The sequence below is a fragment of the Balaenoptera physalus genome, assembly GCF_965194825.1.
Source record: "Balaenoptera physalus genome assembly, chromosome: 1".
Lineage (NCBI taxonomy): Eukaryota > Metazoa > Chordata > Mammalia > Artiodactyla > Balaenopteridae > Balaenoptera > Balaenoptera physalus.
Genome location: NC_138882.1, coordinates 153,906,761 through 153,919,720, shown reverse-complemented (window position 1 = coordinate 153,919,720; position 12,960 = coordinate 153,906,761). Strand labels below are relative to the sequence as shown.

Genomic DNA, 12,960 nt, shown 5'->3' with positions numbered 1-12,960 from the left:
AAGACTCGCTTCGCGCCAGCCTCCTCTCCGCCTTCCAGCAGTCAGCGCCGCCGAGCCTCCAAGGCCCTGCGGCTCTCCGCAGCCTTAATTAACAAGCCTCTTTCCTCCACCTCCGCCCCCGCCGGCCTCGGGGCAGCCCGGGGTTTCACATCGCAGACTCCATTCCGCCCGCCAGCCGGAGGAGGCCGAACCCGGCTCCGCGGGTCCGAAAAAGCCGCTCCGGCTCGGGCCTGGCCGCTGGGCTAGCGGGTGGGAGCCAGCGCAGGAGACTGAGGGAGGAAAGCGCAGAGAGAGGAGGCGGGAGAAAGGGCGCGGGGCGGGGGGCGGGGCGAGCCCGGCAGAGTGCTTGAGCGCCACCAGGGCGGAGGGCGGGGCGTGGGCGGTGCCCAGCCTTCCCGCTCCCGCGGCGCTGCAACTCCGCCGAGCCTCCTTAAAACTCTGCCGTTAAAATGGGGGCGGGTTTTTCAACTCAAAAAGCGCTCAATTTTTTTCTTTTCAAAAAAAGCTGATGAGGTCGGAAAAAAGGGAGAAGAAACCGGCACCGTCTCTGCAGCGGCAACAGAAGCAGCAATTGTTTGAGCGAAAAAAGAAGCGAGGGAGGGAGGGAAGGAAAAGACCAGAAAGGGGCACGACGCACAAGTGTCTGTAGGGGTGAAGGGAGCGGGGACCGGCGATTTGGGGGGGACCAGCTACAAAAGAAACTGTCACTGGGAGCGCTGCGGCTCGGGAGGAAGCGGTGCTACCCAGCTCGGCTCCAGGGCACAGCTGGCTGGCGGCCGCTGCCCTATCGGCTGCACAGGCTGGGGGCACAGGCCAGGGGACCGCGAGAGGTTGGCGAAGTGGCACCCGGCGCCGAAGCCGCTGGGCTCTCGCCAAGAGCGGCGGGACTGGCTGCGCCCTGGAATTGTGGCGACTCCCGATACTCAGAGCTTGGCCTGAGACTTCCCAGGACCCTCCCGATCTCCGGAGGCCCTCAGAAAACCGGGAAAGGAAGGAAAAGAGGCGGCGGCAGCTCAATGAGCTTCTACATTAGGAAGTCTGAACTGGCTCGGTCGTAGGCGGGAAGTTACCGGTGGGCTGCCCTGTGCAGCCGCGATGCTGCAGCGCGCTGCTTCAGCAGCCCGGGCCCCATAGACACTTCCCGCATCGCTCTCCCCCTTCCTCACCCTGCTGGGAGTCCCAGGACCCGGTGGGGCCGGCATGACCGGCTTGCCGGGGGCCCGCCGCGCGCCCGGCAGTCTCCGGAGACGCGCGCCGAGCCTGGCTCCCACGGCCTCTGAGGCTCGGTGGGGCTGCGGTAGCCCGGCGAGCGGGCTCCGGAGCCCTCCCGCGCGGCGTTAGCCCGCAGCTCGGCCTGAACGCGAATTAAGGCTCCTCCGGAGAATCCAAGGCCACCGAGGAGTCGTTACGACCTGTAACTTGAGGGCCACGGAACTGCTACTCTCATTTGCTTTTGGCGATCATCTTTAACCCCCGGAGCACCTCAGCATCCAGCCACCGCGGCGCTCTCCCTGCAGCGGAGCACTCAGGACTACCCCTTCGGCGAGACGGATGGAGACCGAGCCCCTTCGAGGACCTGCCCCTGCGGTACTGGCTCGCGCGGCTCAAGTCACCACTGTGAACAAGGGTGGGTTGATGCCTTTTCTTCCCCCCCAAAATGTCTCTTTTTTCGCGGTATTTTCTGCCCTGATCTAGTGCCTTAAATCTCCGCACACATTCCTCACGGAGATCTGTAGTGTAGGTACGTGCCAGCTCTGCCTATATTTTACGTCCAGAGTAATTTACCAGAAATATATGTGTGCCTGTATATCTCTCAGTTTAATCACCAGAATTCTTCATAGGGGTTAAGCTAAAAAGCGAGGAGCGGAGCCCCTCTCCAATGGCTCAGTTTTGCTGAATAATCACGTGTGAATCGAGGGGCGGGCTTTTGGCAGGCAGATCTTACTAGTATTTACTACCAAGCTCTACTCCAGATTAACCATCCCAGTCCTTCTGTCAGTCTCCGATGCCATCATGCAGCCTGGTTAGGAGCGAAGGAAAGGGGAAAAAGAAAAACAACTAATTCATCTTTTCCCGATCGTCAGGACCCTAAAGAATGGCCGAGCCTTGGGGGAACGAGTTGGCGTCCGCAGCTGCCAGGGGGGACCTAGAGCAACTTACTAGTTTGTTGCAAAATAATGTAAACGTCAATGCACAAAATGGATTTGGAAGGACTGCGCTGCAGGTTGGTATCCAGAGAGGTGGGGAAAACAGGTCAACAATGTTGCCTACGTGACCCGGGTTTCTAGAATAATAGCTTTTAAGCTTTCAGGGGTACAAAATTTAACTGTTTTAAAAACTAGTTGGTTGCCATATTTTATATCTTTAAGTGGATCCAACTCCCCAAAATGACGTACTTTGAACAAACTCGTCAAATCCAATAACATCCTCGATATCAAGTGGGTTCCAGGTTTGGTCTTAATTTTTGGAATGTTTTTGTGACGGTGGGGATTCTGTAGCAGTCGTAGCAGCGCCGAGTTTTTTGGTTTTTCTTTTTTTTAGACAGCTCTGTAAACACGTTATTATGATTATTATTTGAAGTAAATACACTGCTATTAGTGGTTTCCGTACTTTGCTCCAATAATTGACTTTAACGTTAATTTTCTTGACTACTGGCAAGGGTGTTTTTTCTTCAAATGCTTCAGGTTTTGACCAACGACCTTTCCTCATTTGGAATGGGTGGCCTGGGCACGGGCACAGGATGTACATTTCACAGTTAATGTAATACCATCCACCCATTCAGGATCGAGGAGGAATAAAAAGTTGAATTTTCTAATCAGAGCTCAGTTTATAGTGTTTTTGTCTCTGCGGTCATACCGTGGTATGTTCTAATTTTTAGTAATTAGATTTACAAGTAACAAATGAAACACGTCCAGCTGCCAAGTATTGTACCTGATAATTTTTTTTCCTCCTCTGAACGTTATCATGTAACTTAGTTGAAAGGCTTAGAAACAGAAAAATGGCAAAGTAGTCTCAAACAGTTGCTTTATCTGAGTTCTGATGGTATTCTTATAAGCTATGCGTATTCGAAATGCAACACTTAAAGCTGTTTTTGAAAATCCACTGGGGAGAGGGTTTTTAGAGTGCTCTGTTTTAATTGCAATAATTAGAAATTTAAGTGGCAGGAGATTTACTATTGACAGATGAAGTCCATACAGCCTGTATATTTTAAATCAGAATACACTGACCTTGCAAAAATTTCAGTATTAAGGAAGCTTATAGATACTAAGTTATTTATCTTGTTATTTCAGGTAGATTAAGTGGGGAAAGGTTTTTTTTTCTTTTTCCACCTAGTAGTTTTTAACAGGTTTTGTGATGATAGCAATGCCACAAATTTAATATATTGAAAAGTTTCCTATTGAACATTCAAAATATTATATAAATATCACAAAGAATGAGCCACTTAACCCTGTAAGAATAGGATCTTGCAGGACTTTTGACGAGCAGGAAGACTGGGAGATTAATACTGCAAAAAAAAGTTTTGACAAACATTTTTAATACAACTCTGCAGTCTCGTTTATATTAAACATACTTATCAAGATATTAACACCCACTTATTGTGGCTTAGTCCTAGTACATATAATGAAACACACACAAACAGGAGTCTCAAGGCTTATTTTCAGTATGTATAATCCTGACTCTGAAGTTGTGTCATAACTCAAGAAAGAACTTTCTTTCAAAACAATTTCCAGCATTACTATTATTTTTGGCGAAATATGGCAAATTTTCTCCTACAGTTATGTTTATTAACCCAATTACAAAAGCTTTTTCCCCCTTCCTAGTGTAAGCTTCTCAATCAGGATAATATCAAAGGCCTTAATCGTACATTTGCTTTACAAAGATCCAAGGTGTCTCTCTCTTATTTTTCCCAGTTCAGGTCCTTAGATGTGACTAAATATTTAGAGGCAGTTGTGGTAAAAATTAGATTGTGTTGATTTTTAATAACCAAAAAGTATTTCATTGAAGTTCTTGAAAAATAAATTATGTATCATTTTTAACCACTGCCCCAAAGGAAGGGCTAAAAGTCAGCAGGGTTTTATCAACAGGGAAGCTTAACATCTTGGCCATCTATAGCGTTTGCATTTATAAAATATTATTCATTCTAAATATATTTCATCATGTTACTTAATTTGTGATTTTTTAAAACAAACATTCTAAAGAGATAGATCAGCTTTGTATGTATTTTCCAGTGTATATTTAATTTCACAAACATTTGAGTGTCTACTGTGTAATGTATTATAAATTTAGGTTATTATGAATATACCTAAATATAAATTAAAACAATTAAAATGCTGAAATATTCTTGCATGTTAATGAGACTATTTTTCACAATGAAATTATATGTAATGTACAACTGAATGCTGCTCCACAAAATATTTTATAACTATGAGAGCCTAACAGTGATTTCTTATTAGCGTGAAATATATTCAAACACCAGTAGATAAGTCTTTGTCATGTGAATTATTTGTATGTTGATAGCAAATTTTAATACCAAATTCTGGCTTTTAAAATACTGGCAGTTTACAAATAGCTATTCCTAAATGCCTGATAATAACTGCAAAAGGAAATAAGATGGTATCACCAGTTGATTAATAAATGGGCTGAAACCACAAAACAAAGCTGTCTGTGTCCCAAAATACACATTAAATATCTTATTTTCTCTTCTTTTGCTCACTTGAAAATTAGGAGGCTAGTTAGAACTTTAGGAAACAGTAAGTAATATAGTAGGATGACTGTTTCATTCTTTTCAAGAACAGTTTCCATACAGTCATTTCCTATCTAATACAAGACATATCATGAACTTAGTTTTAGATAAATACATTGGCAATGTAGAACACTGTTGCTTTTTTAACACGTTAATAATCAGTAACATTTTAAAATTTCAAGTGAAGGATTCTAAGCACTAAACACACCTAGTAACCCATATGAAATAATTGCAAAGAAAAACAAACTATTTAAAAAAATACTTGGAAACTTGGGGCTGTATCTATTTGGAGAGAACTTGTGAAAATTAATAATTTAAGAAAATACCAGGTTTGGATTTTTAAGAGATCATTTTCACACTTATAAAATCAGACTAGATGGAGTCTGATGTGTGGAAACACTTCTTTGAGGATTTAAAGAAACTCACTCTCCTTATTTCTTTTCAGCTATTTAGAAAATAAAATTTACCCACATTTTATTTTACAGAATTAACACCCCAGGCACATTTTATGAGCATGAACAAGCAAACAGAAGGAGACTTACTTAAATCTCAAGTTCCATTTCTTTTATTTTAATAAATTCATGAAATTACACAAATCTTTATGGGAGATAGAGAACCAAGTTGTCAGTGATTTTATATAAGTCGGACTCATTCTATTTTATTAATCAATTTATCCTACTTTTGGGCCCGTTTAAGATATTCCATCATAGAAGCTCAATTTTTAGAAGTTTTATTCTACTTTTACCTAATAGTACTCATTTCCTGCAACTGAGCCCTTCAAACCCGATCATAGGGGTCTTCCCCAAGCACTCCTTCATCAAAAATAGTTACATACATAAAAAGAGATGGATATTTTAAAATATTCTTGTAGTAGGAGCACTTGAAGGACTCTACCGTTTTTTCTTCTTTTCTAGGTTATGAAACTTGGAAATCCCGAGATTGCCAGGAGACTACTACTTAGAGGTGCTAATCCCGATTTGAAAGACCGAACTGGTTTCGCTGTCATTCACGATGCAGCCAGAGCAGGTTTCCTGGACACTTTACAGACTTTGCTGGAGTTTCAAGCTGATGTTAACATCGAGGATAATGAAGGGAACCTGCCCTTGCACTTGGCTGCCAAAGAAGGCCACCTCCCCGTGGTGGAGTTCCTTGTGAAGCACACGGCCTGCAAAGTGGGGCATCGGAACCATCAGGGGGACACCGCCTGCGACTTGGCCAGGCTCTACCGGAGAAACGAGGTCGTTAGCCTGATGGAGGGAAACCGGGCGGAGGGAGCTGCGAATCTGCAATGAATGTGGGGAGGGCTCTCCCACACTGCCTTCTATTTTGTCAGTTAATTGATTGGCTGTCCTATTTTAATATCATTTGTTAAAATTCAGTTTTGTCATATTTTAAACAGCTAGTTAAATCTTCTGAAACTGCTAAGTGGAAATCTTACTACAGGTTTATGAATATATTTAAGCAACATCTTTTTCACCTGAAAAACCCTGAGTTCTAACATGTAATTGCAAATAGCTTTGGCTTTCATCTGAATATTTTATCTTTCCCTGACTTTTCTCCTTGCTTCTCCCTTTGCCAGTCTCAATACCCAACTTGAAGACTTTGTTTTAAAAATGGTTTGTCCTGATGCTTCTTTTGCCTGATTAAAACACTTTTTCAAAACAGGACAGTGTTTTCTGTGGTTTCCACTCCTCTTATAATCCGCACATAATTTGCCTCTTGCTAAGGAGAACTACTCTAAAAGATCATGGTGTTTTAAGTCTTGACATTAGAAAAAGTAGACTAATTGAAAAACTAGACATATTCTATTGACGATTCAGTTATTCTTTTCTTTCTCTCCTCATGCTTCCCCTCAAAGATTTTACTTGGTGCCTAGTATGTCTGCTTTAAAACAGAATAAGGACAACATGTTTTGGAAATAAACCTGAAATTATTTCAGTGTGAATTTATCCTTATATATTCGATCTTCCCTTTCTCTCAAAGTTAAATAGTTGAAAAACAGGTTTCAGAAGTAGCGATCTGAAAGCAAATATATGTTAGCTCTAAAAGGCACTTTAAAAAGAAAATGCCATCTAAAAGTGCTTCCCATTAGTTGATTTTTTAAAAACCACAAAATGAAACAATTGGTTAAATAATACGTTTCCCAAAGTTATACCATAAGTATGCTAAGTGTAACACTGGCTTTTTCTCCCTGAAATATCAGAAGTGTAAAATTACAAAATGTTTAAATATTAAAATATGCTGCAAATAACAATATTTAGGGGATAAAAAGCTAGCAAGAGCATACATATATTACATATAAGGGTCATAACTTATTTAGGGGCTACAGGATAATAAATATAGACACTTTTACAATAAATAAATAGGCCACTCCTACACATAGCACTTGATTCCCATGAAACTTTTTGGTAAAGGCATATAAAATCTTAAGAATATGTTTAGCTAAAAATAAAAAATTTTGAATGATATGGAAATATCAAATTTCCAAGAGAATTTTCCAGCATCTACTACTTACTCTGTTATTTTAAAGATTTCACCAAAGGATTTCAATGCAGTTTCCATTTATAAATTTATAAATACTTTATTCATCATCTCCCACAAGAACAAAGATGTTTTATGTAAAAGTTCCCTCCTTCTGCTTTATAAGCTCCCTGCCCTCACTCCAAAAAGAACAAAATACCTCAAGGTTTATTGAAGGACATGGTTCTGATGCCTGCCCTAACAAGGATTGGAAGGTGGCAGGCAAGTGGTTTTCAATAATTTATTTTCCATGATAGTATAAAAGAATATAGAGGAAAAAAATCCGAGGAAAAAAAATCCTTTTCATTTGGCATTTTAAGTTCACCTTCCCTATGTCAAGTGCAACAAGACTTCAACTTCTGCCACCTCAAACCACAAGTTACTGAGTAAATTTATTTTTGACAGCAACATGAAATTAAATGTAAAACATTTATTTTAAAGTTTAGAAAAAAGTAGAAATTGAGATGATTTTGAAGGAAAAAGGTGTAATTTGCATTTAAAAACTAGAATCAATACACAAAATACACTGCTTGAGTAAGCTGAATATTTTCTAAACACAAGACTATTACTAAAAAAAATAAAAACAACACTTCTTACAAGTTGCAACTGTAAAGATGGACGTTTCTTAGTTTAAAGTCGAGTTTAATGGACTTTTCAGTATCCATCAAGTATAAGCATTAAAATTGCTGTTTAGATATTTCAAATATAGGATGTTTATTAAAGTTAAAGAGAGGTACTTCTGCCGTTGCTTTATTCTCAGGTGGTCGGAGCACGAAAAGAGGAGAGGGAGCTCTGTCCCTCTTCACCAGCCTAAAACTTGCCTAGGCATTAAAACATCGCCACATTTCTTTGGCTCTTCGCAGGAAATAGCTTTGCTAATCTAAGTATTTTAGAAATGAGTTGTGTGGTCTCCTCTAGGAAATATGAAAAGCCATTATTCAATCTCTCAAAAACCTCGACAATATTCAGTAAGACAAATATACCGAAATGTATAGAATGGAAGGAACAGTACTGAAGAGTTTAACGGGGTCTAGTTTACAGCGAGCTGAGACGGGGAAGGATCTGAACTTTTTCAGATGCATTGTAGAAAGGCAAGTGCTAATTAATGGAATGACCAGAGCCCCAGGGGACGACGCCATAGAAAGAATGGAGGATAGTAAGCAGAGATGCGCTCTTAAATTCAGTTATTCACTGCGCCCGCATCCACGTCGGGAAACTCAAGGCTTAGCCTTTGCCCAGTAAGCTGAACCCCCGGCTTACACCTGGGGAAAAGCAGGGCCGGGGGTGGGTGCGGGGGGGAAACACCAACAGGACCTCAGTCCACGTTCTGGTCTCCAAGCCACTAAGCAACTGCATTTTACCATATTTCGGTAGTGAATCAATAGTTTTCTGATAAACAATGTGCATCTCCTAATGGTGTGATGAGCTCCTACACACACACCACGCTGGGTGACTAATAAGTGGATAAAATAATTCTGTCCCAGGAAAGGCATTTCAATTGGTAATATTATAAATGTCCTTGATCGCGTTGATCAAACAAACGTTGTGGAATCCGTGGCCCCGGATTGGTTTCGAAATCTCAGTTCCCAAAAAGGTGCTTTCGGCTTTTGCCGGGGGTAGAAGTAATAGTCCAGAAGCGCTGGAAGAGTACAGTGCAGGAGCGAGAAAGGGTCGTGCTCGCAGCCTTCCTGACTACCCTAAGCTACCTTCATCAAAAGGCGGGGGAGGGGGGGTTGGAGGGGGAAAGTCCGTCTCTTCGTCCCTCGCGACTGCTTTGATTTTACACCACAATTCCAATTCCAAAAAAACAGATCCACGTAGGGACCTAATGAGAGGCTGGAGACAATCTTCCAGCCAGAGACCCGGGGTAAAGCTTTGCGCACAGTCCACCCAAGCCCTCTATAGAGAGGCTGCGAAGTCATCCTTTCTGTCCCTTCGAAATTCTCCAGACTCCAACCGCAGCTCCCGGCTCCCTAGTGAGGAAGCTGGAGCCCAGAGCTCCCTCAGGGCGCGCAGAAAAGCCCGGGGTGGGGGTGGGGGAGTTTCAAAACCGTTAGCTCGCGTTGTGTGTTTTTTTTTTTTCCCCTCCCTCGCTAAGGTTTCTTTTCTTTTCTCTTCCTGTCCAAATATTTCAAATTTCCGCGCCTTAAATAACAGTCTCCTTTTATTTAGTTAGTTTCCTCGGCAGGTTTGGCCGCCCGCTTGTCTCTGCCCCCCAGCGGGCCCGGGGCGCCTCGGACGCCTCGGTGCTGCCTGCAGCCCCTGCGCGCTGCCCCCGGCCCAGCCAGCGCGGCCCAGAGCGCGCCCGCCGGAGCCACAGCCCCCTCTTGCCGCGACCTCGCTTGACCCGACTCTCCCGGCACCCAGAGCCAACTAAGGCCGCCCCCCGCCCGGACGCTTGTCTGCTCCCAGCTCGACTTCCCTCCCCGGACTTTGGAGTCTCTTCTACTTTGGGGTTTGGAACCCGGTCGCCCTGGAGCGGCGGAAGGGCCGCGGCGATAGGAAAGCAGCAGAGGAGGCCAGTGGCCGGAGCCTGCCCCAGCCCCCACCCCGCGGGTAACCTTGGAGGCGCCCTCGGAGTGAGTGTGTGCGCTGCTGCGCCAGCCGGCTGGGGCAAGCGGGCGCACGGCGCAGCAGGCAGGAGGCGGGAGCGGGGGCGGGGAGGGGGAGCGGGCCCCGGTGCCTCACTGCAGCCGCCGCGGCACCCTGGGTGCTACGGGCTGCCGGGGCGGCCAGGGTTCCCCGGCCCTGGCCCTCAGGCAGCGGTCCCCGAGGAGGCGGCGGCCATCCCACTGGATGGTTCCGGCGACCTGTGCCTGAGGACTGGGGCCCGAGGGCGACGTGGGAGCAGGGGCAAGCGGGCCGGTGAGTGCCTAGCTCTCTGCAGAGGTGAGCTGGCGGCGGGACCGGGCGCGGCGGCTGGAGCAACTCCATGCCCAAAGCCAATGCCAGCACTCCCCCTCCCCCCGTGACAGCTGAGGACAGCCGGGCTCCGAGCCTCGCGTCCAACAGCGAGGAGGCAAATGCCTCTCAGGCTTCTCACCCGCTTCGACTGCTCGGAAAGTCCTATGGTGTTGCCTTTCCCCCACAAATTACTAGACGTCCAGAACTGAAAATGCACGTTCATTCGGAAAGACCCTTAGCTTGAAACACTCAGAATTGCAGGCCCGTCGGGACTTTGGGTGGGGCTGGGACGCGCAAAACACCTAGAAGTGGTCGTGTTTTTTGAACCCGGAATAGATCCGACAATCGAGTATGGCTCTTCAGCAGTGCCTGAAAAGAATAAAAACTCCCCAGATCTGGATATTCACTTGGCAAATCAAGGTTCCAGTGAAATGTTTTGCCATCTGCTATAGAAACATTGTGCGAGCTTCAGGTGTTAGGATGTGGGTTTGGAATTTTCTGTGCTGTCTTTAATCCTGAAAGACATTAAATAACAGCATGGTAACACACCCGGCAAGTGAGCAGAGGTTATCCTTGCCACCACAGCACCTGCAAAAGCACAAGTGGAACTCCTTCCTGAGTTCTAAAATGGCTTCTGGACCGTCCAGAGGTACCAGCACATACGAGGAGGGGGACGGGGGACTGGAGGAGTTTGTACATTTTTTAAAACTACACAGATATTATTAGACTTAGAGTGTTCCACCTCACCTCTCCTTTCTCCCAGTCCCCATTGGTCAAGGAAGAATTTTAGTGTAGGCCTATTCAATAATTCTACATTCAGCCTTTTTCTCTTCCCTCCTCCCTCCCCTCCCCCCAAAAAACCAGTCAGCCAAAAACATCAGCTCTTTTGGGGAGGAAGTAAAAAAACCACCAATCCTTATCCAAACTACCCGTCATTTCTTTTGAGCATAAAGAAGAAATCCTACATATAACCTATACTATGAAAGAAGAAATAATTTACCAGGACCTCAAATGCATTCAGTTGGTATAATTAAAGTGATATTAATTAGCTTTTAACATTAAAATAATGGGACAGTTTCTGGAACTGATAGGTGAAAAGCTAAAAAAAACTCCATTGAAATGTTTGGAGACGGAAGCTTCTGCTCTTCTTTATATTTCATCAGTACAGTAGTTACTTGGAAAAAACCCTCATACTTTATCTTGACCATATAAAGCAGTATCATGCTGACTAATTTTATTTTAGTTATATGCCTTAGTTTTTCAGATTAGTTACAAGAATAGTGAAAGTTCACATATAAAGCAAAACTGACAACATCTTTTAATGTTAAAATTTTAATTTAGAAATGCAACTAAATTATCACAATTATATTAAAGTACAGTCCACTCCCTTGTTTCTTCTAAGTGTACAGTTTGCACAACTTGCTGGTAAAGAAATCTGTCCTGAGTTTAAAATGTATGCCTTGGAAACATGATTTCCTAAAGTAAAAAATAACTCACTGTCCTTTAGGAATAATTATTCTATAATTTGGCTATTCTGTCTATAGCTAATGTAACAGTATCTTCTTTTACATTTTGGATCTATTGTAAAAGCCATTTGGGCCCAAATTGTTCTTGTTCCAAAATTTTCTCCTTCAGATATTTTTACTAAGAAGTGACTGTCCTCAGTGATGCAGCAGCATTCTGCTGCCCATTCTGCTAATTCAAGAACTTGAGACCAGACTTATACATGCCATTTAAAAAGAAACATTCATTTCTTCTTTTGTCCAAGTTCAGAACAGACGTGAATGAATGTTAACATTTGAAAGGCCTAGAATAATTAATTTGCAAATCAGTTATTATAGTTGATGATTCAAGATGAAATTTTTAAAGCCTTATGTATCAGAAGAAAAAGTGGGATCAAATTATTAAGTTAAGCAGCATTTGATGATGATTAATAGTACAATATTCTCTACCTCAATATTCAAATAAGCAATAGTGTGTATTGTGGTATGATTTTTAACTGTGAAAGACAATATTATGTAATACTCATCATGGTATATAAAAGGAATTGAAGTCCAGAATATCTTTTTTCAATATTAAGTAAAATATAATTAAAACAGATTAGCTAAAAAAAAAAAAAAAAAAAAAACTACACTATCACCTATATTTTTGGCTGTTCCCATCTTTCTTTCTTTCTTTTTTTTCTACTTCTTTTACTTTTTTGTCTCTACATTATAGGTGATGAACAAAAATAGCATGTAGAAAAAGGTTTCCAATCCTCCTTTATTCCTGCTGCCTCAGCCATCTACTTCTCCCTTCACAAACATTACTTCAACTTTAAAAACCATGTTTTGTGATGCTAAAAAGTAATTATTCCCATTAATTAAAATGTATCATAGGCCTATAAGTGAAAAAGCATTGTCTGTATTTTATTTAAAATAAAGTGAAAAAAGTGTGGACATTAGGTTGTAGCAAGTGTGTATTTATGTTTTGAATATAAATTGTCAGAATCTTAAAACACATTTAATATTTTGACATAACATATGCTAAGATTAACAGTTTAGAATCAAGATCTAAAAAATATTAAATTTAATTTCTGGTCTTTCTTTGCAAAATAATTTAATATATTTTAATTTGCCATAGTAAGATAAGGCTAATTGTTTTAACTAATAAAAAGTGAAAATGTTGATACTTGTAGGAAAATATGAAGAGAGGACTATGATATCAAATCCAAAGCAATGTTTTTTTTAAAATAAATTACTCCTACTGGTAAATTATATACTCTAATTGTAGTGATTATTATTTTATAATTA

The 12,960-nt window shown here is 42.4% G+C and overlaps 2 protein-coding genes across 4 annotated transcripts in view; both read left to right on the top strand.

Annotated features, from left to right (window-relative positions):
• The first annotated feature begins 408 nt into the window (after positions 1-408).
• CDKN2C (cyclin dependent kinase inhibitor 2C) lies at positions 409-6,411 on the top strand. 2 transcript variants are annotated; one of them, XM_082431150.1, is made up of 3 exons: positions 409-1,627; positions 2,085-2,224; positions 5,659-6,411. In XM_082431150.1, exons 2-3 carry the CDS (start codon positions 2,096-2,098, stop codon positions 6,034-6,036), a joined length of 507 nt encoding a protein of 168 aa, XP_082287276.1. In that variant the 5' UTR covers positions 409-1,627; positions 2,085-2,095; the 3' UTR covers positions 6,037-6,411. The 2 variants fall into 2 exon arrangements, with proteins under 2 accessions (XP_082287276.1, XP_082287277.1); XM_082431151.1 differs by lacking the exon at positions 409-1,627 and having other exon boundaries at positions 1,937-2,224.
• Positions 6,412-6,553: 142 nt separating this feature from the next.
• Positions 6,554-12,960, top strand: part of LOC309645526 (uncharacterized protein C1orf185 homolog) — a 247,587-nt gene continuing 241,180 nt past the window's right edge. The window contains exon 1 of one of the 2 annotated variants that reach the window (XM_082430752.1): positions 6,554-9,843. The gene's annotated coding sequence lies outside the window, so the exon portion shown is untranslated. The other variant, XM_082430753.1, reaches the window with a different exon arrangement.